We start from the raw sequence: 23,101 nt of genomic DNA, 5'->3' as shown, positions 1-23,101 counted from the left end.
ATGGGCAAAAGGTGTGGCTTCAGCAGTGAATTCATAGCAAGGGCTACACATGAAATTTTATATTATCTCATGACAGTCTCTGTGCAGGTGAGTCTGCTCTCTGCGCCCCCTACGTCTAATTTAGTTAAACTCCGCTAATTGAACATTCACGTTATTTTTTTTATTTTTTTATGTAGACCTTAAATCGGTGAACCAATTTCTACATAAAATCTTAATAATTCTATATGAATAATCAAAACTTAGACATCTGGAGACAGAATTGAAGTTAATGAATTGGGGAATACAGTAGCTGGGTTTGCTGTGACCCTCTCTCTCGGATTTGTTTATTCACTAAATGTATGAAAAATGACACTGCACATGAATCCATACCTTTACAGGCATCAGCTCCAGTACCGCCAGCACACAGCATATTTTTTGTTATAAATGTTTTGAGTGTGTCTGCGCTGAAAGGTCTATGGAATTTCACAAATTCTTCTAAACAAGCAGAGTTGTCCTGAGCAAAGAGAGTTTATGATTATTAAAAATAAAACCACAAAACACTAGATTTGGCATGTTTGATACAAGGCGACCTCTTTCAATACACACTCTGTTACATGTACCTGCGGAATTTATATTTAACACGAAAAAATACTGGGAAATAATGTATGATAATGTTGAAGTGAAAATATATTTCACACATTTTTACTCATTTATGACAATAAATTTATATTTTTATTCCAATAATGAAAAAAATTAAAGCACATGGATGCATTCTCAGTTTGCGGTTATTATGATTTAGAGGATGTGTATTCCTTACTTTAAGTTGAATGGTGGCCTGTTGAAGTTGTGTAGGTATTGCAGTTGCATTAACCATTCCAAACCCTGTAATGATTCCTTCTCCGTTTTCAGTCAATATTTGTTGAGCAGCTAAAAAACATTAATATGATCCGTAACATTACATGACACCACATTTCGATTTTAGCATGTTTATCGCAATGCAATACTGCACAGCACAACCACATTTCACAGTGCATCTACACATATGCGTTTAATGCACATACTTGAAGCAAACACTGAATATCAATTCAACGGTAGAATTCTACATGCACAATGCAGTGTGCATATCAATGGCGAACCTAGTGGTTACAATCACTAGCAGTCAACAGTCATGACAAATCTCGCAGTGTTGTCAATAGCAGCAATTATTATATAGTAAGTTATAACTGTTAGTCAATCACAGTTCAATAATGATGTAATATTTGAGGTGCTATATCCCCCTGACTTAGTTCCAAGTGGCCAGGGTTTCCATATTGGGCGATTATTTTCACAAACCCACACCGACCGGCATGGTGAAGTATAACCACGTATCTTTCTCCCAATGGCAGTGCAGCATGCAGCTCATTCCTAATGTAGTGGTGGTGTTGACGTGCGCCGACAGTGATGGATCACGGGGCGTGGGGTTGGGCACGCGATGTGGGCGTGGTATGAACGCGCGCGCCGGTGGTGAGGCGCGCTGACACAATCGGGGAAAAGAGGATCGTAGCCAGCGCGCGCAGTGATTGGTCAAATAAGATGGGTGCTCTCAGCGACGTCCGCAGGAGGGGCATAAAGGGAGACGCGCGAGAGCACTCGTGGTCAGTGTTAACCGGTTGAAGACCGAAGACGGAGTGGAGGAGGTAGTGGCCCGAGACCCCTAGTCCCGCCGTCCTTGTCAGGACCGGGGCCCTGTGTGGCTCGGAGCCGAGACTGGGGAACCCGTAGTCCGACGCCCGCGTGGGTCGGGACGGTGGTACCCAGAGCCGAGACGGACACCCCAGCCGGGTGTGTTCCGGAAGGCTACGGGGCGTAAGAGCCCGTGTCAGTGTAGCTGAGTGGGTGTTAGTCACCCGAGTAGCTAAGTGGGTGTTAGTCACCCGTGTAGCTGAGTGGGTGTTAGTCACCCGAGTAGCTGAGTGGGTGTTAGTCACCCGAGTAGCTAAGTGGGTGTTAGTCACCCGTGGAGCTGAGTGGGTGTTAGTCACCCGAGTAGCTGAGTGAGTGTTAGTCACCCGTGTAACAGTTTGGTGTTAATAAAAAGAGTGTGCTACCCGTGAAGTCGTCTCCCGCCGAGTTACTACTTTACACTAAGATACAAGTTTGATTTCATCACCCATGATGGTAGCAGAATAAACCACTCACACAAAAATTGCACATGTTATCACGTTTTAAATTATTCAAATTGTTTGTACAATGAAACGACAATATTTGAAGTGGGCAAACTTTTTTTAACGTAATGACTGTAGGGGGGTGCGAAAGTTTAAGCTAAGGCTATGGATTGCACAATGGGAAGGGCCTTAACAAGCGTCTACCAGACGCGGAATCATAATTTCTGAGTCCCTTAGGCCGCTGCTATTGGCTGAGCTCTGTACAGTATCGACCATGAGCTTTGTTTCAAACTTCCAATGCTTTGTTGCCAGGAGGCAATGGCGTTACCGTTGTGCTGCTATTGTCTGTGCCGTGCGCAATCTACCAGTGCTAAAACTGTACAGGGTCAACTACCGGTTCAGTAGCTGTAATATGATGAGGTCGAATGCTGGTAAGCCTAATAGTATGCTTACTTACTTATCTACCAGTTATGTATTACTTATTTATTGGATATTTACTTTTGTTACTTATTTACTGTTTTAAGTTTACTCGTTTCCGGTTAGTTTGTTTTCTTTGAGCACGTTATGATTTTAATGTTAACAATTGATAGTGGAATGTATTACAAATGTAAACTTTGTATTAAAATGATGGAATTAAGCTGCGGTAACGACGTTAAAGATATGAATGCATGCGGGGTATATGGAGGTGTGGGCTATCTGAAATTTGTTTTACACAAAACGCTATTTTTTCGGGGTATATGCGTCTGCGGGTTATATGCGTCTGCGGGTTATATGCGTATGCGGGCTATATGCGGGAAAATCCGGTAATTTTAGAACATTAGGATTTTTTATCTCTCTGGGAATCAGACATGGAGTTGTAGGGTTCGAGGATTAATTGGAAAGTGTTGCCCAGCTTAAAATAAGGCTCTCAAAAACTGCACGTTCAGTCTATGCTCCAGCAACAGCTGCGATCAGGGATATTGCAGGTTACGGTGATCAAATGTGAAAGACACATAGTAATACTTACTGTGTTTGTGGCAAAACTCTTCCCAGTCTTTCCAAACGGTTCCTTCTAATTTTAATATTTCAGCTGAATCTTTGGTGCATGGTAAGCAAACAGGCCTATGTAAGACAAACATGTAAAGAAAATGTGTATTGAGTTCACAAGTCACACATGTTATTACATGTGTATTGACATCGCGGACACCACTAGGATGTGGGTACAGTACCGGCTCTAGAGGGGCTCGGTGAGCGCTGATCGAAAGCGCTGGATGGCACTACGCTTGGCGTGCAGTGCTGGCCCCTACAGGATAGGGTGCGGGAGTGCCGGCCATGGAAATGGGGTTACTACGGGCTGTGGCACTCTGGTTGACCCCAGAGGACACGTGACCGGTTAAGTCCACACAAGGCCCCAAGTGGGGGCTAGGGGTGGTCACGCGTCAGGGTCGAGATCCTTCTCGAGGATTCTGGAAGGTGGTCGTGGCCAAGGGTGGAGCCAGCCACGCCACAGAGGATTTAAGCCGGGTCCCCCAGAGGGACCGGTGCTGTTGTTCATCCTGAAGAAACCTTCGTCTACATCCTACAAATCTCCGACATGTGGACCTGGACCTGAGCTGTTGGTCCTGGTCTGTTGTAACTAGTTACGTTGTATTTAAAGCTTTCGTGACTGCAAGGATTCATCTTCTTGGTTCTTTCGGTAAAGTCATGTAGAAGGAAAATAATAAAAATAAAACATAATAAAATCATTCTCACGACGTTTTCAGGTGGAGAACAGGTCTGTCGAGAAGGCAGAGTCGTGAGAATTATTTTATTATGTTTTATTCTAATTATTTTATTATTTTCCTTCTACGTGACTTTACCGAAAGAACCAAGAAGATAGTTACGTTGTAATTAGTGTAGTTAGCCTGGTGGTCACCACCATAGGTTGTTATTCTGTGAAGGGGCAGTTACCCCATGTGTTGGTGTTAAATAAATGTGTTGCCTCCAAGAGTACGTCTGCGACTCCGTTGAACTCACTACACATGTTAACGTATACACAAGTATAGTGCCTAGAGGACCAAACAATTGTTTTGTGTATTAAATCACTGTTAGTACCAATAGTTGAATATAACCAAGGTACAAAGCTTTACACATGTACTCCTTGCATGATCGGTGCATATATTGTTTAAATACTTATGTAGTGACATGGAATGGGTCACTACGGAGCATGGCGCCAGTTGCTGGCAGAGAAGCGGATCTGTAGTTGCTTCAGCCCTGTGTCAGCAGGGCATGTGTTAAGCCAGAGAGAGAGATGTATGGCAAAGGTGATAGAGGAGGCACGTGAGGTAATCTGGGAACCCGTGAGTAGGTTCTAGAAGGGGGGCGTGGCCTGGGGCGGAGCAAGGCCAAGCTAAGAGGATAAAAGGGGACCCCGAGCGAAGGCTCGGGGCTGTTGCTTGGAGTGGAATCCCGTCAGGCTGCTGGAGTCTTCGCCACCATCTTCACCTTCTCAGCGTTGGCAGTCAGGCAGTCTGTTAGCTGTCCTGACTGAAAGTGTAGTTACCCTTTGTATCCTGTGAAGGCTATAATAAATAGAGTGCCTCCTACTCCAAGTGTCTCTGAGTGTATCACTACATTTGGAATAAGTGTTCTATTGCTGCCACAATTTGCCTCATGTAAACTCCCACTCGAGGAGTTTACAGATATCAGTGGGGAGGCACAGCTGGTTGCATTTGTACGATTCAGGGACATTGACGATATTTGTGAGCATATACTCTTTTGCAAGAGCTTAAAGGGGAATACAACTGGAGGACATTTTTAACGGTGTTGACCACTTTTTCTCTGAACATGGTTTGAACTAAAATTTCTGCACCTATGGTTGTACCGACGCAGCTGTGTCAATGACTGTGTAGATGAAAGGACTCATAACACGGATTAGGAAAGAAAATCCTGATGTGCAGTGGACCCACTGCATCATACGTAGGGAAGCATTGTTCTCGAAAGAATTAGTTCTGAGTTGCATGCAGTATTAAATGATGCTGTTAAAGTAATCAACTTCATTAAGTCAAGACTACTAAATGCTTGAATGTTTTTCAAACTGTGCGAAAACATGGGATCTCAACACAAGCAACTATTGCTTCACAAAAAGATTGGATGGCTGTCGAGAGGGAGAATACCTTTCTGTCAGAGCATAAATCTCCATTCGCCACCATGCACGAAAACACTGAATGGCTAGCAGAACTAACCTATCTTGCAGATGTATTCAATAAGCTGAATCTGCCCCTGCAAAGGAATGCTACTCATTCCACATTTGTATGACATTGGTACTTTCATCAAGAAAACAGAATTCTGGAAGAGGATATGTGCAGCTGGGGATTTTACTTGCTTCCCTTCCAATGAGCAGTTTGAGAGAGCTCAAATTAAGCCAATAATAGAGGGACATTTGGCCAACTTGTCTTGTGATTTCAAGTCATACTGCGCTTACATTAAGTAGAGATCTCCTGGGTTGTACTGGGTGCGAAATCCATTTATTTTGCCAGAAAACAACAAAAGTTACCTTTCTGCAAGTCTCAGGAAACACTTTTGGAAGTGTCCTCAGACCGTGGCCTACAGATGAGGTTTGATGGCTCAACACTTTCACAGTTTTAGTTCAGGAACACTCTGATTTAGAGAAGAATGCTTTGAATCAGCTGCTCCCTCTTGGATCAACCTACCTGTACGAAACATCTTTTTCTGCAATGACCCAGATCAAGACAAAGCAGAGAAACAAATTGAGCTTGAAAAAAACGTTATCACTGCAGTAGCCTCATTGCCCCTCCCCCCCGGATGACACAGCTCATCAGTTAAAGACAAGGCCAAGTTTTCTATTGAATTGTAAGTCCTTTTTGTGTGAAAACCCCTTACTGGCCTTAGACTATCATTCATTGTGCTTAATATGCTTACATTATTCATGTTTTTTCCTCAGATATTTATTTATCAGAACCATGTTAGGTGAAGCAAGGTGGGTACTCGGTTTTCAACTGAATCATTATTGAGTCTCGTACATTTGTAGTGACTGTGATTGTCAGTGTGTGTTGCCGGGCTTACGAAGCCATGGTGGATAATGTGATGACATGATGTATAGCCCGCTTACGGGGTGTCATACCAGCCCTAGCGGGGCTTGGGTGAGCGCTGGTCAGCGCGGAGGCACCACGTACGGTGTGCGGTGCGGGCTCCCGGTGAGGGAGCGAGAGGGAGTGTCAGCTAGCCAGGGTTACGTTGGGGCATGATACGCTACTTGACCTGCTGACATGTGACTGGATGATATTGGAGAGGGGCAACTGGTGGACGGGGCCGCTGGGCGGTCACGTGCTCTAAAAGAGCTCTCAGGAGTCTTCGAGAAAGAGCTCGAGAAATCTGGAAGGTGGGCGGGGCGAAGGGCGGAGCCAGCCCCAGCCCAGGGGGATATGATGGGGGCCCGTGAGGAGTTCTGGGTTCTTCGTGTGTTGGTGTGAAGAAGATCCACGTCGGGGAGAAGAAGCCGCGAGCCACGCGGTCCGGGACCCAGCTTGTGGTCCGGGCCGGGATAGCGAACAGTGTCTAGTTCTGCCGTAGCATGGTTAGATGGGCATTCGAGACCCGAGTATAGATTGTGTGATGTGTTAAAGTTACATAATAAATAGTGTTCCTCCCAAGATAATGTCTGCGACTCAGTTGTACTCATTACAACTGGTGTCGGAAGTGGCCAACTTGCTAGACTGTAGCTAGCGGTAGACGAGTCATGTCTACGCATCGCAGAGTTCGTGCACTTGCGTCGGACGATGAAGAGGAGTTGATTCTGCCCACGGCCGCCGAGGAAGGAGCGGAGACGCTGCTCGCAGAGCAGGGTGCAGTCGGGGCGCGGAGTGCCTCTCCTTCATTGGAGGAGCTCATCAGGGACGCACACGGCCGTCTTGCTGACCTCCAAGCTGCGTTCTTCTTCCTTGTCGAGATGCGGTCCCTACCCTCGACGGCGAAGGAGGGGGGCGGTGGAGCTGGCCGGCGGGGAGCGCTGAGCCCGCCAAGCTTGAAGTGGGGACGTCTCCGTCGATCGACGTCCAGTCCGCTCCGCCGTCGGCTACCCTTAATTAAAAAAATAGTTGCTGCCAGCGGTGATTGGGTGGCATTTTAGTGGCGATTTCTCACGAATGCTGACTTAAATTTTAATTTAAAGCTTTCGTGACTGCAGGGATTCATCTTCTTGGTTCTTTCGGTAAAGTCACCTGAGGACGGCTGCTTGCGTTGTGGCCGAAACGTCGTGAGAATAATTTTATTATGTTTTATTTTATTATTTTATTATTTCCCTTCTACGTGACTTTACCGAAAGAATCAAGAAGATGAATGCTGACTTGATGGGATGGTCGGAGGTGGACGCGCTGAAGGCACTGCCCGCTGCCCTCAACAATGATGCTTTGGCGGCTTTCCTCGCCAACCCTGCTGTTCGAGAGGTCCACCCTCATGCAGGCATTTGATCAGATGGCCGCTGTTTTTGAGCCTCCACTGAACACCCGTCAGAGGTTCGCCGTGAGGCAGAAAAGGGATGGTGAGTCGGCTCTCACCTTCAGAAGTGTGCTTTTGGTGCTGGCGAAGGCCGCGTTCCCGAAAATGGGTCACGATGGCCTTGACGCCTTGGTCCTCGAGAAGATGTTGGGACTCGCCAAGGATCTCCATACTGTGCTTCCCGCCGAGGACAGGTAGGTGTCTTCGCTCAAGATCGCCAGGTTCATTCAGGCGCAGCAAATCCTGCAATATGACAGAGTGTTGGTGGCACGGAAAACGTGGAGCCCGAGGCCCACGCGGACGAGGAGCCTGGTTTCGCATGCTCGATCCATCAGCGGAGCGGTGATCATTGGGGTGATGGAGATCGGCAGCGGGACGACTGGCGGTGGGTGAGGTCTGCTTCATCCCAGTCCAGCGGGGGATGGGTCACCTGCTACAACTGCGGCCTGCCAGGGCATGTCCAATCGGGCTGCAGGGTTCCTCGACGGCGGGCCCCGGGACGTCCTCCTTCCTACGACTCCCTGCTCTCTAAGGCGAATCATGGCGCACCTCACACTCGGCCCCGGGGTTCACTTCACCCATCGGGGCGGTCCGATTTGCGTCGGGGTCGCGCGCGGTTTTGGGGGGAGTCAGTGCATGTTCGCGACGTGCGGCCACTCCGACCAGATCAGTGGTCGGAGCTGGCTCATCGCTTGGTCGCAGCGACCGCGGGGTCGTCGGCCGTGCTTGGGTTCATTGAGGGGGTTGAAGTTCGCATGCTTGTTGACACCGGCGCCTCTTGAACCATTATTTCCAAACTAATTTACAACATTTTGCCCCCCCGGTGTCGGGTTTTGGAGCCAGTGGATGCTCCATGTTTCGCCGTCAACGGCGGATCGTTGGGAATAATCGGTCGGATTTCCGTTGTGTTGCGCATTGTCAATGTCTCATTGTCGGGCCATGTTTTGGTATCTACAGCCCTGGCTGTCCCATGCTTGCTGGGGACTGATTTTCTCGGCAAAATGCCGCTGATGATTTGTATCGACCAGGGCTGTTTGGAATTGTCGTCGGGACGGCGTATGGCATTTCTTCTATTTCCAACCAGCATGTATTCTGCTAATGCTATGGTGCAAGTACTTGCGTGCCGAACGGTGCGGATTCCACCAGGCGCACAAATGTTGGTGCCCTTCGATTGCCTAAACCACTCGATGTGCGCACTGTGGGGGACGGTATTGTGTTGGGTCCCTCGAATAAGCTTAGTCAGGGGATGTCGCTCATAGTGGCTCAGACACAGGTTTCCTGGGAAGGTTCTGTGATCGCTCACACGTCTCCGTCGTGTTCAGAGATGGATGTCGTGGGGAATATCGGGGTCAGCGTTCGGTCTCGCGGACCTCCGCTTGTGGATGAGGCATGGATGGACAAGCTGTGCTTGGAATGCGGCGATTTATCCGGGGGGCAAATGGGGAAGCTGAGAGCGCTCCTGCGGGAGTTTTTGGATATTTTTAGTAAAAGTAAATTTTATATAGGTCGCACGTCTCTGTTGAGCCATACAGGGAATGCTGCCCCCATTCGGCAGAATCCTTTACCGCCTGAGTCCGGCCGAAAAGGAACATGTCCGTGCGGCGGTAGATGAAATGTTGGCCGCGGATATCATTTCGCCGTCCACCAGTCCGTGGGGTGCTCCGATCGTCCTTATTAAGAAGCAAAACTACAGTCTACCTTTTTGTGTCGATTTCCAAAAACTTAACAAAGTTTCGGTCGCGGATGCATACCCCTGCCTCATATGGACGATTCGTTGGATGCTCTGGCGGGCACGTGGTTCTTTACCACCCTTGACCTTTTGTTGGGTTTTTGGCAGTTGCCGCTTGACGAGGCCTCGAACCCCAAGATGGCTTTTCGAACACTGCAAGGGTTCGAGTTTAAATGGCTCCTGATGGGGCTCCATTCCGTGCTGGCCACTTTTCAGAGGTTGATGGAATTGGTGTTGGTGGGCCTTCAGTGGGATTCGTGCCTAATCTACTTGGATGACATCATCGTTTTCGGCCGCACGTTCGATGAGCATTTGGATCACCTGCGGGTTTTTATTAAGATGCGTGTGGCCGACTTAAAATTCAAGCCCCAAAAATGTCATCTGCTTCAAAAATCTGTTTGATATTTGGGCCACATAGTCAGCAAATCGGGTATCGCAACGGACCCTGAGAAAACTGCTTGTGTTCGGACATGACCGACCCCCACCTCAGCCAGCGAAGTGCGCAGTTTTATCGGATTTGCCTCTTATTATCGCCAATTTGTCGCTGGGTTCGTGTCTATAGCTAAACCTCTCCACGCCCTGACAGCAAAGGCCGAAAAATGTAATTGGGGGGAGGAGAAGGCTGCGTTCCGCTCTATTCGCGATGGGCTGGTTAACGCCCCTCCCCTGCGTTATCCCGACTTGTCGTTGCCATTCATTTTGGATACAGATGCCCGTAATACCGGCATTGGTGCGGTGTTATCCCAAGTTGCGTATGGCAGCAGGGTGTTGTCGCTGGCTGAGCAGCGGTACTGCGTAACGCACCGGGAACTGTTGGCCATTGAGGTTTTTGTACAACAATATTGGCCATACTTGTACGGGCGACACTTCAAATTGCGCTCCGATCACGTGGCGCTCCAATACGCACTGCATGTGGACCAGCCCTCCGGTCAATTGTCACGCTGGCTTGAAATCCTGCAGGATTTTTCATTCAATGTCACATATCGTAAGGGTTCTCACCATATGAACGCCGATGCCCTATCGCGATTGCCAGCGCCCGGAGAGTGCGCTTGTTTTTCTGATTCGGGTCGTTGTCGACCGACCGGCTCGACCTCCCACTCCCCTCTCGTTGGGTCAGCCGCGGACGTGATGGGGGGGACGGGCGACGTCCTTGTTGCAAGGGCGACGTCCTTGTTGCACGGGATGTAACTTTTGGGGCTGGACTATGAGGCATGGGAATGCCGGCAAGCGGAGGACACGTCCCTCCTTAAGTTGCGCCAGCGTGTCAGGGAGACCGCCAATTGTACGGCTCCACGGGGTGTTAACTGGTTTGTGCTGTGGGGAGGATTGCTCGTACTGGGACGGAGGATTGCGCTGGTATGCTATTGTTGTACCTACCGCCCTGCATGGCAAGGTTGTATGGGCTGTGCAAAAACGGCTGTTGCACCTCGGAGTGCAGAAGACGCTGACCGCTCTTAAATTGGATTTTTATTGGCCGGCCATGGCCTCCGATGTTGAGGATCTACTTAAAGGCTGCATGCAATGTGCCCGGCGGAAGCCGCCGGCGAGATCCTGTTGTCCTCCAATGCAATCCATCCAGGTGTCACGGGTAAATTAAATTGTTGCCCTCGATATTCTCGGGCCGTTTCCCGCTTCCGCGCTTGGAAACAAATACTTACTTGTGGGCTTTGAGTATTTCTCACGCTGGCCTATGGCTTGGCCGCTCCCTAATCAATCGGCTGTGGCCATCACCGAGGCGTTCCTTAATGTCTATGTTCTGGGTAAGGGTGCCCCTGAGCGCCTCTTGACGATCAGGGCAAAAAAATGTCCTCCAAGCTGCTGCGTGAGGTTTGCGATCTGCTGGGGACAAAAAAGGTACGCACGTCGCTGTACCACCCGCAAACGGATGGCCTACACCGGACTCTGACCTCCATGTTGAGTCACTTGGTCAGCGAGTCACAGGTCAATTGGGATTTGCATATTTTTGCGGTTCTTGCTGCTTATAGGATGACCCCTCACACGTCCACCGGCTATTCTCCCTTCTTTTTGATGTATGTGTAATGGGTTCAATTTAGGCGCACACACTTCTTGGGAGGCAACACTCATTTATTAATTAACACAACGTTTACTCAACAGTTACTCTTCTGGCATCTTCACGAGGTGTCTTCATTCTTCTCAGGAACAGCCCTGCTCTGCCTTCACACCACGCTTATATCTCGTCTCTCTGGCGTGGCCGGCTCCGCCCAGGCCACGCCTCACTTCCCAGGCCACGCCTCACTTCCCAGGCCACGCCTCACTTCCCCCACCTCTGGGAAGGTCCGGATCCCTCCAGCACGTGACCCCCCAGGCACCCCCTTGGGGCCCCCAGCCCTCGTACGGGCCAACACAGTAGTGACCGTTCTGTCACTACATCACCCCCCCCTGTATAAACACACAGCCGTCCCCGGCTGTAACACAACTGTGAACATCGAAAAGGTGTGCCTCCGAACCAGCAACATCAATAAATGACCGGCGACCGATAAGAAATACAATCACGTAATATATACAGAATCGACGAGGGTAAAAGGGAACCGCATAGAAAACGGGGAATTAACAACAAATATACATGAAAACCGGCTAACCCACTTACGCTCCATCACAGCCCCCCCACCGTTAGAATCACGCATGCAATGACAGTCACCCGTTAGCACCCCCCCGCCTTTCCGACGTGGCGTCACAACCAGTAGCACGCGTCGGCCATATCGGGGGGGAATTTCCATGTTACCACCCCACCGCCTTTCCGACGTGGCGTCACAACCAGTAGCACGCGTCGGCCATATCGGGGGGGGAATTTCCATGTTACCACCCCACCGCCTTTCCGACGCGGCGTCACAACCAGTAGCACACGTCGGCCATATCGGTGGGATTTTAACCCAGTCTCTCTCCAAGACTCGCATCGCAGCATATAGCTGTACCGACCGAGCTGAGACGACCCAGTCTCTCTCCCAGACTCGCATCGCAGCATATAGCTGTACCGACCGAGCTGAGACGACCCATCGTTCACTCACTGCACAACATGCACCCTAACAACTGAGGGAAACAGTCTCAACGTAACAGGCCAACTCCACCCGAACTTTACGAATCTCCAGCCCACTGTTTCAACGCGCCTCAGAGGGTCTCAACCTCCGAGCCGTCAGGTCAAGCCGTCAGCCATAGCATGACGGGACCACCCTCCCTGAGCCATGTGAGCGCACAGCCCACAAGTCTAGACAAGCCACAGAGTGTCTCGATCTCTGGGCTGTCAGGTCAAGCCGTCAGCCATTGCTGGACGGGACCACCCTCCCTGAGCCATGTGAGCGCACAGCCCACAAGGCTAGACAAGCCACAGAGTGTCTCGCTCTCCGGGCTGTCAGGTCAAGCCGTCAGCCATTGCATGACGGGACCACACACTCCGAGCCATGTGAGCACACAGCCCACTAGGCTAGACATGCCACGGAGTGTTTCAATCTCCGGGCTGTCAGGTCAAGCCGTCAGCCATTGCATGACGGGACCACACTCTCCGAGCCCTGTGAGCGCACAGCCCACTAGGCTAGACATACCACGGAGTGTTTCAATCTCCGGGCTGTCAGGTCAAGCCGTCAGCCATTGCATGACGGGACCACACTCTCCGAGCCCTGTGAGCGCACAGCCCACTAGGCTAGACATACCACGGAGTGTTTCAATCTCCGGGCTGTCAGGTCAAGCCGTCAGCCATTGCATGACGGGACCACAACGTTCATGTTAGACACGCAACACTCACTGGGCCATCCTGGTCAGGATCTGCGCCCCAAGATAAGTGACAGCCAGCACCACAATTCCAAATCCCTGGCAGCATGTCACCATCGCAATTTAACACCATCACAACACATACAATTTGAATTATGATCCCCCACAGAACTGATCCAATGCCGAACAGGTACGCACAATTTTTTTTTTGACGATCCCGAATATTCAATGGTCACAACAATACACCTCACATCCCGTATCCGTACACATCATCTCCGAGACTCGCATTGCAGCAATGCAGCTGTACCAACCGAGTGGAGAGAGCAACGCAATTTGACGGCAATTAACGGAAACGCACCCCCGATCTATGTAGAACACAAGGAGCATTCCCGCACAAAAGATATCATCTGTGCAACAACGGACAGGAACCAACCAGTGAGTTTGAAACAAACCGAACCTGTCATTTCAAAATCCCCTTCAACATTAACCATGGGACTCAGGGCATTCGAATTTTGAGAGCAAAAAAACTATACACAAACCCCAAGAATCGCCGAATTGATTAATACAGTATATGCAGTATACGAAGTTCGTACAGTCAATCATTTGGCACAATGCTCCATCCAGTCCCCACATGGCAACACACACAATCAATACTCCAGACAATCCGTACATAGTAAATAATCACAAGCAAGTACCCAACATTCCATACACTGTTAACAATTTCAAGCAAAGCTCCATATGGTCTGTACATTGGCAACAATGACGATCAAAGTTTCTGACAGTTACAAGTGACAATCACGAGCGAAACTCCATACAGTATACACAATAACAATGGCGATTTCGCAACACAACGATGTAACAACACGAGTCATTAACACGGCAACATACAGGATATCAACGGAGCTCGGGACACCAACAACGAATTAATCATTAACTACCCCCAGAAGATACCGATCTCGACGCCGTAATTAACAACAAACACTGGTCGCCGCGTCAATTTCTCACGCACACAACCGGACGAACACGTTCCGCAACCCAGCGAGTAAAAAAAACCCCGCAATCGCAACCCGGCACACGCAAGATGGGTGAAGTTATTATTATTATTTTTATTGGGGCCGGGTGCTTGTCAAGTCACAACTCGCCTGGCAAACTGTGAATAGCGGAGGGCGGCAAGGTGGAGCACTGGAACGGCCCGAAGAATCTTTGATGGTGAACACGGCCTGCTCTTGCGAACCCATCCACCTCTCGCGCTCGAGCAGAAGGCTGGAACTCCCCCTCTGCAGGCGTTGATGTCGGCGGGAGCGGCATTTCGGCAGCAGGAGCGGTGTTTTGGCGGGAACAGCGCCCCGACCAGCCGCCGAAATGGCGGGAACGGCGTTTTGGCGGGAACAGCGCACCGACCAGCCGCCGAAATGGCGGGAACGGCGTTTTGGCGGGAACCGCGCCCCGACCAGCCGCCGAAATGGCGGGCCCACCGCGTGGCCCGCATGCCCGGGCCTCCCCCGCCAGCCACCGCAGCGACGATGGTGTCCTCTCGCCGCGGCTCCGTCGCTCCGTTCCCGATGGCGGCGAAGCAGCAGTGCGATGCAAGTCCCGCCGCTCCGCGTGCAGCGCCATCTCTCTCTCTCTCTCTGTCACCGGGGCTGCCATCCCCGGGGCTGTCCGAAGGACGGTCGTCACACCATCCCCGTCGTACGAAGACGTCCAGATGAGTTTTGTATTTGTTTTTCGTGTGCCCATTTTACTTCCCTAGGATAACACCTAGCAATATTTATTTTTCCACAACTTCTGACACCAAATGTAATGGGTTCAATTTAGGCGCACACACTTCTTGGGAGGCAACACTCATTTATTAATTAACACAACGTTTACTCAACAGTTACTCTTCTGGCATCTTCACGAGGTGTCTTCATTCTTCTCAGGAACAGCCCTGCTCTGCCTTCACACCACGCTTATATCTCGTCTCTCTGGCGTGGCCGGCTCCGCCCAGGCCACGCCTCACTTCCCAGGCCACGCCTCACTTCCCAGGCCACGCCTCACTTCCCCCACCTCTGGGAAGGTCCGGATCCCTCCAGCACGTGACCCCCCAGGCACCCCCTTGGGGCCCCCAGCCCTCGTACGGGCCAACACAGTAGTGACCGTTCTGTCACTACATCTGGGAGAGAGTATGATCCTCCCATCGATGCCCAATTACAGGCCGCGCCCGCCCCAATTACAGGCCACGCCTGCCTCAAATGTGTCCAAAATTTTTGACTCGATTCCGTTGACAATCGGAAAACTTTACGAAGCGCGGGAAGCCGCCAGTATTAACTCTCGGGCCAGGCAGCTGGCCAACGAGCGGTTCAAAGGTGCCCGTGTCTCCCTGTGCGATTGGTCGCCGGAGGACAGGTGCCAGTGGGCACATCTCCTAAATTGCTGCAACCTTGGAGAGGGCTGGTTGATGTGGTTCAGGTTGTGCGGCCGCAGTGTGTGCAGGTTCGGTTTGGTAAGCGGAGCTGGTATATGCACCCCTCTTGCCCTAAGCCGTTTATCACATCGTGTGAGTTTGTCTCATCTCCATATCGAAGGGGCCGAGTGTCGGGTGTGCCTGACGACCTGGGGCGTGCGTCTGCCGACGTAGGTCCTCAGGAGAGTGTTTCAGTTCTGCGACTGATGCCTCGCACGCGGCCGCTCGTGTCAGCCTCACGTGCTCGGAGCGCCGAGGACCCGATGACCTGGCCTACTGCTCTTCATGAGTATCAGGCTTCGTCGGGAAAATTTCTTGTTCCCCCCGGCCCTCCCAGGACACTCGCCCCCAACCTGTCTGGAGGACCGGCGTCACGGACTCGTTCAAAGACTCAATTCGCGTGATCCCCGCGCATTGCACACTCCCACACCGTCATGGGCTGTCGCGCTCGCGTGCGTCGTGGCGGGTATTTGGCTGATTCTGCTCGCCACCGAGCTCACGGGCATTGTTACACGTTGTGGGTGGGAGATGTTGATTGTAGGGATCTCGTATGGCGCGATTATTGGTTCGTTTTTTTTTTCCTGCGTGTAATTTATTACGTTGTTATGTTTGTTTGAGCGCACTTGTGGTTATGTTCTGTATGATTATATGTCGGTTGCTTACTTGGAGGTGGAGTTGGCAGCCGGGACGGCTGGAAACTACGGAGGGGGGGGGGGGTGATGTAGTGACTGTGATTGTCACTGTGTGGTGCCGGGCTTACGAAGCCATGGTGGATAATGTGATGACATTATGTATAGCCCGCTTACAGGGCGTCATACCAGCCCTAGCAGGGCTTGGGTGAGCGCTGGTCAGCGCGGAGGCACCACGTACGGTGTGCGTTGCGGGCTCCCGGTGAGGGAGCGAGAGGGAGCGTCAGCCAGCCAGGGTTACGTTGGGGCATGATACGCTAGTTGACCTGCTGACACGTGACTGGATGATATTGGAGGGGGGCCACTGGTGGACGGGGCCGCTGGGCGGTCACGTGGTCTAAAAGAGCTCTCAGGAGTCTTCGAGAAAGAGCTCGAGAGATCTGGAAGGTGGGCAGGGCGAAGGGTGGAGCCAGCCCCAGCCCAGGGGAATATAATGGGGGCCTGTGAGGAGCTCGGGGTTCTTCGTGTGTTGGTGTGAAGAAGATCCACGTCGGGAGAAGCCTCTAGCCACACGGTCCGGGAACCAGCTTGTGGTCCGGGCCGGGATAGTGAACCGTGTCTAGTTCTGCTGTAGCGTGGTTAGATGGGCATTTGAGGCCCGAGTGTAGATTCTGTGATGTTGTGTTAAAGTTACATAATAAATAGTGTTGCTCCCAAGATAACGTCTGCGACTCAGTTGGACTCATTATACTGTACATTGTTCTATGCTCTGCACCTCCGTGCTCTCTGGTACGTTGTGAAGGGTCTGCTGCACTCCAACCAGCCATCAACTAGTTCACAAGGTCGTTGCACAGCACTTGCAACGTTCTTCACCAATAAAATAGTGATGATCAGCATGGCAGTTTCTAACTTGAAGGCAGTTTCTAATTTGAAGGCAACTTAGTATCCCGGTCTGCATCAGGGTTTGATCAACCTGGAACCAATGCAAAACTAAAGACCCTGGCACCAACATCGGTGGCAGAAATGTAGATCTTCATCGCATCGCTGCAAAATAAGAGATTGCCATTTGACTACATCCACACGTAGATTCTCAAATCATACTCGGGCGTGTTTGCACTGATGATTCTCCACATGGCAAATCTTTTGATCGACGAGGGCTGTTTCTCAGACTGGTTTAAAATGGTGCAGGTAACACAACTCCTGAAAAAAGTTGGCTTGAGCCATCGTGACCCTAAAAACTATTGTCCAATTTTAAACCTGAGTACAATTTCAAAGGTCATAGAGCACCTGTGGCATAAGCAGTTAATTTCCCACATCACTGCGACAGGCAGATTCAACCCTTTGTAGTTGGTATACCGGGAGTTCCACAGCACTGAGGCCGCTGTACTAAAACTCACTGATGACATCTACAAGATCATGGATGACTGGTGCACCCCAGTGTTGGTTGGCCTCGATCTCTCAGCTGTTTTCGACACCGTCAACCATGAGATACTCATCGGGTGGCTAAGGCCATGGTTCGGTGTATTGAGCATGGCACTAGGGTAGATTGAGTCATACCTACATGGTCGATCAAAGTTCATCAAGCTGGGTGGCGAACAGTCATCGCCTTTCCTGTGCCTAGTTGGCAAGGCATTGGGGTCCGTCCTTGGGTCCTTCCTACTTTCAACATATATCTCTCCGATCGCCGAAGTTATCTCATCGCATGACATCAAGTTCCATCAATATGCTGATGATACATAATTGTACACCGCAGTGAAATCAAAGTTAGATATAGAGATCCTTGGTAACCTTAAAGATTGCACACGAGCGGTGCACATGTGGTTTTCACAAAATGAAATCCTGCCTGACCCTCAGGCTCAGGCAAAAACACTTGTGGGAGGATCAGGTTTGGCAGTAACAGACTCCAGGATTCAGTTTTCTACTCATATAAATAACCTTGACACCATACCCGACCAGAATATGTTGTTTGATCACCAAGTGCAAAATACAGTCATATCCTGCAATTTTCATATCAGTCCTGGACAGAACATTCGACCACTATTAAGTCGTGCCATAGCCAATACGGTTGCATGTAGTGTAGTATCGACAATGCTCAATTATTGCAACTCACTACTCTATGGACGTCTTGGAAAATAATATTACCAAGCTGCAGCATGTATAACATTATCTGGCATGTGTCCTGACAGGTACTGCAAGATCCGACCATGTCCGTCCAGTGCTCGCCGAACTGCATTGGCTTTCGGTTGCCAAACAATTATATTGAGGTCGTACTCATTCCATACAAAGTGCTTGCCACAAAAAAACCACAATACCTTGCTGATCTCAAGGAGCATAAACCATCATGTACACTATGGTTATCCTCGCAGGGGCTTTTGGCTGGCCACTGAACAGAGATAGCCACTGAATTGTGTTTTTTCAGATGCAGTTCTGCAGCCATCAGGAATGCTGCTGCTTCCAATATTAGGCATCCACTGGAGCTATGCACTTTTAAATCATGATTGAAAACTCATCTCTTTAGAACTGCTTTTTGTGTTTAGTTTGTTGTCCTTTCTCCGCACCTCCAATTACCATGGCTGGCTACGTACAGTGCAAAGTTCAACATACATGGTGAGCAGGTCTGGCTTGACATTATTTGGTGTCCTTGTTGGCAACTCATGGCATAACCTTCCGCAGCAGGGGCTTTCAGCTATGCAAGTCATCCTAGAATTGCCTGCTCGTAATTTTGCATGTTTGGGTTACCAAAAATACTCTGCACCATTCAGAGCGCAGTAAAAGATAACCATTTGTTGACCCAAAGAGAAGTTTATTCCGCCTGAGATGCTAGAGACACCACTATTGCCCAATGTCCACAGCCATTGAGGATACAGGTATCCACTTCCACATATTCTGCCGTTGTCGGACTTGTGCCAGAGCCCTGTCAGCTAGGTGTCATCAGGGTTCCTAACAGGCCTGCACAACAACCATAGCGGCCCAGAGGTGAGACACCACCATACTTCACCCTGTTAGCTGTCCACTAAACGCAAACTCATTGCCCTGGTTCCATAACTTGGACTGGGGGATGGTGATCTTTAAACATTGAACCGGTACTCATTTAGGCCTGGGTCGACATAAAGGAAGCACAGGACCGTTTCAGATATGTGTCACTGATGTTGGCCATGACGAGGAATGAAATTGGTTACAGGGTAAATAGTGCAGTGAGCTAAACATATGCTACCATTCCCCACACACATAGGCATATACATTTGCCATTAAGTGGTGCTAACGTCACCATGGCATATGTGCAGTGCTAGGTGCACTTATGAGTGTTAAAGGCTAGCCGGCAGGTCACGGAACACACCTAGGTGCCATGGGTTGACTGACCGAGATAACTGGCATATGCACTTACTGTGCTCCCCACTGTGCAAACTTGCTCTGTTTTAATCGCCCAGTGCTCTGCTCGTTCTGAGCATTGCTCCTCCGCTCCCCCTTGTTGCTGGAGGGTGTCTGCCTTCAAACTGCCCAGTAGCGTCCTTCACAACTCTCTCCACAGAGTCCAATCTCGACACCATTGGTACCAGTCATCAGCAATTAAATTAGCTCCATATCCTTCCGTAGCACATCAGTGCATTTCTTCTCTAGCCCATGCAGCATCCATTCAGCCCCATCCATCTGGCCAAACAGATGCTGATTCGGCATGCAAAGGTTGGGCATGCTACATGATCCATCCAACGCTGGCTCGTTTTCCAGAAGAACTCGCTGATGGAAATCTGTCTACAGAATATGTGAGCTCCTTACACAATCCAGTCTGGCTAAATCCAGGATGGATTGTGGGCAGTCTCGCCTGAATGTTTCAAACTGGTGCAGATTTCCCTTCAGAGGGATGCACGTTCTATAGGCACAGAGAAGGGAGGGCATAACAGTGGCCGAGAAGACCTGCAGCTTCGTCTAGAGTGATAGACCAGGTAGCTCACACGCAACATTGCGCAGCTGATGAAAATATGCCACTCAGCTGATTCGGAGTAAGACTTCGGCTGCCAAACCGGGGCTGGTCATAAGCACACTTCTCCACTCTCTCCACAACTGCCCCATTGCTCATGGGGAGGGGAGGGAGTTTCGTTTGCTTCTTTACTTTTCTGTTGTCTTTGCTTCTGGTTGTTGACTCTGACACAAAGTCCTGCACACCCTTGCATTCCTTCATATGAAATAAAAATGCCCAGATCGTGCACCACTTGGTGAAGATTTGGTGGCATTAGGGTAGAAACTAATTATTTAAACAACATCCATCCCGCCAATAGCAGAAAAGTGTAGAGTGGATATGCTGACCCAGTCCAACACATTCATTTTGTGAGTTTTAACCTGAATTCTGGTAAATTATGGTGGGAAGTCCATCAAAACTTCAGAGCATCTTTGTTTTTCTCAGAATGGGGTCAGATGTAGTGGCCGCTTTGTCTCAGTGAGCCTTTATTGTGGGCAATTTTATTTATTTATTTAATGTGTCTTTACGCCAATGACATGTTATTGTTTTACTCACTGTTTTGTATCTCCAAATGTCAAATGATGATGAAGTTCCAAGATGGCTATATCATAATCATAAAACTCAGATCCTGGTAATTCTCGTTGCATAGCCCGTTCATTATATTTGTCATGTATCAACACTCGCTTCACACTTCTGTGTTCTCCACCAGATGGTAAATGTGAACCTAAAACAAATGAGTAAGATGTATTCACAATAATAATATATGCATTACTCAATACCATTCAAACACCAATTGTATTTTCTACACATGGACACAACCTGTAACATCCTTATAAAACCTTGCCAAAAACATTTATAGGATAAATAATAAGAAACAGAAAATGTACATCAACATTAAACAGTAGGTCTGATAAACTCATGAGGCATAAAGGTTTTCAATATAAATAGATAATGCGACTGAGTAAAATTTGCAGTGTTGCATAAAAGCCATAGAACATAGAATGTGAATGTCAATTAGCTTTCTTCATTACACAAAGGGCGCCTGTATAAAAATATTACTTTCAATGGAATCTCACTAATTAGAGGACATATTTGAATATATATTGAATCTCAAGTTTCTCTCAAATGGTTAAATAAAGCATGTCAGACACAAGATGGAGCGATATTTAATGCGCTATATTACCTCATTAACCCTATTCTGTTCCAAACGTCTGGGTGGGTCGCGTTCACCACTGAATCTCAGAACGTGCAAGTAGTTAACGTTCATTTTATTTAAAGGTATAGCGCCGTTTTTAAAGATGCCGTGCTGAACCCAGAGAACTGTAGCAACACAACAGCACTCTATGATAGCTGGCGCCAAACTGTGCCACATGCCCTCCCACATGGCCTTGTGGGAGCCTCGGTATTTATAAAGTAATTTTAACAGTTTTTCTTCCAGTTTCCGGAGTGATGATGTACACGTTCCAATGACGTACACGTATGGAACGGAATCGGAAGAAAATTGATGATGTACATGTACATCATCAGTGTACATGTACATTATCGCAATGGCAAAGGGTTAAAATACATACATTCCATGACATAAATCTATAGATGCTCTTGTCTAGTTTAAAGAAGATTAATCCAAAGAGATAATACATATTAAGAGTTTTTCACATCGATAGAGGGATAATTGAAAAGAAGCAACTCATTTTGTAAAAATATATCTATCTTTTTTTTTTATTCGGTTGACTTTATTTAATGTCATGACATTTATGAGTTTCTATTGTGTACAGTGCCTTTGACAAAAGGATCAAGTCAAAGCGCTGAGCATAAACAATGTATTAACAAAAACGATTCTATAGAATTACATGAGAAAGAATAATAGCAATCAGTCAGCATAAAAATATTGAGAATGGGAAATACATCAGAAAATATACTTGTAATAAAAGTGAACACTGTACGATATTTAAAAATGTTTTCAATATTACTTTTAAAATAACCCGAAAGGGAGGCTCCCTTACAGATCGTGGCAGCTAATGCTAAAGTGTAGGGACTAATGCTCTCATTCCAGTGGAGGGGCTAATTTTGCTATAACACGATGTGGGTATGAATGCCCTTATACCACACTGTAGATGTTAATGCTTTTGTAGTGGGTCCAACTGAGTCGCAGACGTTGTTCCTTTTAGAGGCAACACTTTTATTTGTAAAACCGTAACACCGTAACACAAAGGGGTAACTGCCCCTTTACCAGACGACAGCAAGTTACTGCTATAAAGGGTCGATCCCTCACTCGGGTCTTCCGACCACGTGGCTGCCTCGTGGGATGGAGAGTTTCAGCTTGAGATGTAGAGCTTCCCACTTGTAGATATTGAGCTTCCAGCCTGTAGAATGCAGCGACTCCAGTCCCTCTCAGATACCCGCCTTATATCCCTCTCCGGTCGGGGCCGCTCCGTCCTCGGCCCCGCCCGCCTTCCTGAATATTCTTGTTCCCTCTCGATCCTTCTCAAGAGTTCTCTCCGGACACATTCCGGATCACGTGTCTATAAGATCAACCAGAGTGCCACGGCCCGGGGCAACCTTGCCCCGGGCCCCCCCCCCCCCCACAGGGGAGGCAGGCACGCACCACTGGGGGACTCGCAGGGAATGTGTCAATGTTTCGCTAGACCCGGCTCGTCACGAAGAGCAGCAGGCCAGGCCGGAGGGTTCACCCCCCTCGAAGCCCGCGAAACTGGCATGCGCAACCTTTCAGGGGACGCCAGGTGTACCGCGGCTGGGGACGGGACAGAATCGCTCCGCCCGAGAGCAACCACAGTGGCCACTCGCTGCGGGTCGCCGGACGCACTCGACACTCAGCCCCAGCGATATGGAGATGAGATGAATTTGCGCGGCAAGATGATCATTTCAAGGCGAGAGGGGCGGACAGCATAGCAACTAACCACATCCCGGGATTGTCGCGTGCAAGGCTCCGCACTCGCATTCCCGACAACGCCCCCTACCGGAAGTGCCGGAGCCGCATGAGCCAACCCCGTACTTTCCTGA

The 23,101-nt window shown here is 49.2% G+C and overlaps 1 protein-coding gene across 5 annotated transcripts in view; it reads right to left on the bottom strand.

Moving 5' to 3' along the window:
* Positions 1–23,101, bottom strand: part of LOC133342838 (complement factor B-like) — an 86,513-nt gene that overhangs the window by 2,849 nt on the left and 60,563 nt on the right. For 4 of the 5 annotated variants that reach the window (XM_061552153.1, XM_061552154.1, XM_061552156.1 and 1 more), the window contains 4 exons: positions 20,636–20,804; positions 3,130–3,224; positions 797–906; positions 370–493 (listed from right to left, as the gene is read on the bottom strand). In XM_061552153.1, the coding sequence (XP_061408137.1) occupies positions 370–493; positions 797–906; positions 3,130–3,224; positions 20,636–20,804 (498 nt within the window). Of the gene's footprint in view, positions 1–369; positions 494–796; positions 907–3,129; positions 3,225–20,635; positions 20,805–23,101 lie in introns of those variants that run through there. The other variant, XR_009755186.1, reaches the window with a different exon arrangement.

This window comes from Lethenteron reissneri, chromosome 16, assembly GCF_015708825.2.
Source record: "Lethenteron reissneri isolate LAM-NWPU_2019-01 chromosome 16, ASM1570882v1, whole genome shotgun sequence".
In the NCBI taxonomy this organism is placed as follows: Eukaryota; Metazoa; Chordata; class Hyperoartia; order Petromyzontiformes; family Petromyzontidae; genus Lethenteron; species Lethenteron reissneri.
The sequence above is the reverse complement of the archived record's forward strand: the minus strand, read 5'-3'. Positions and strand labels throughout refer to the sequence as shown.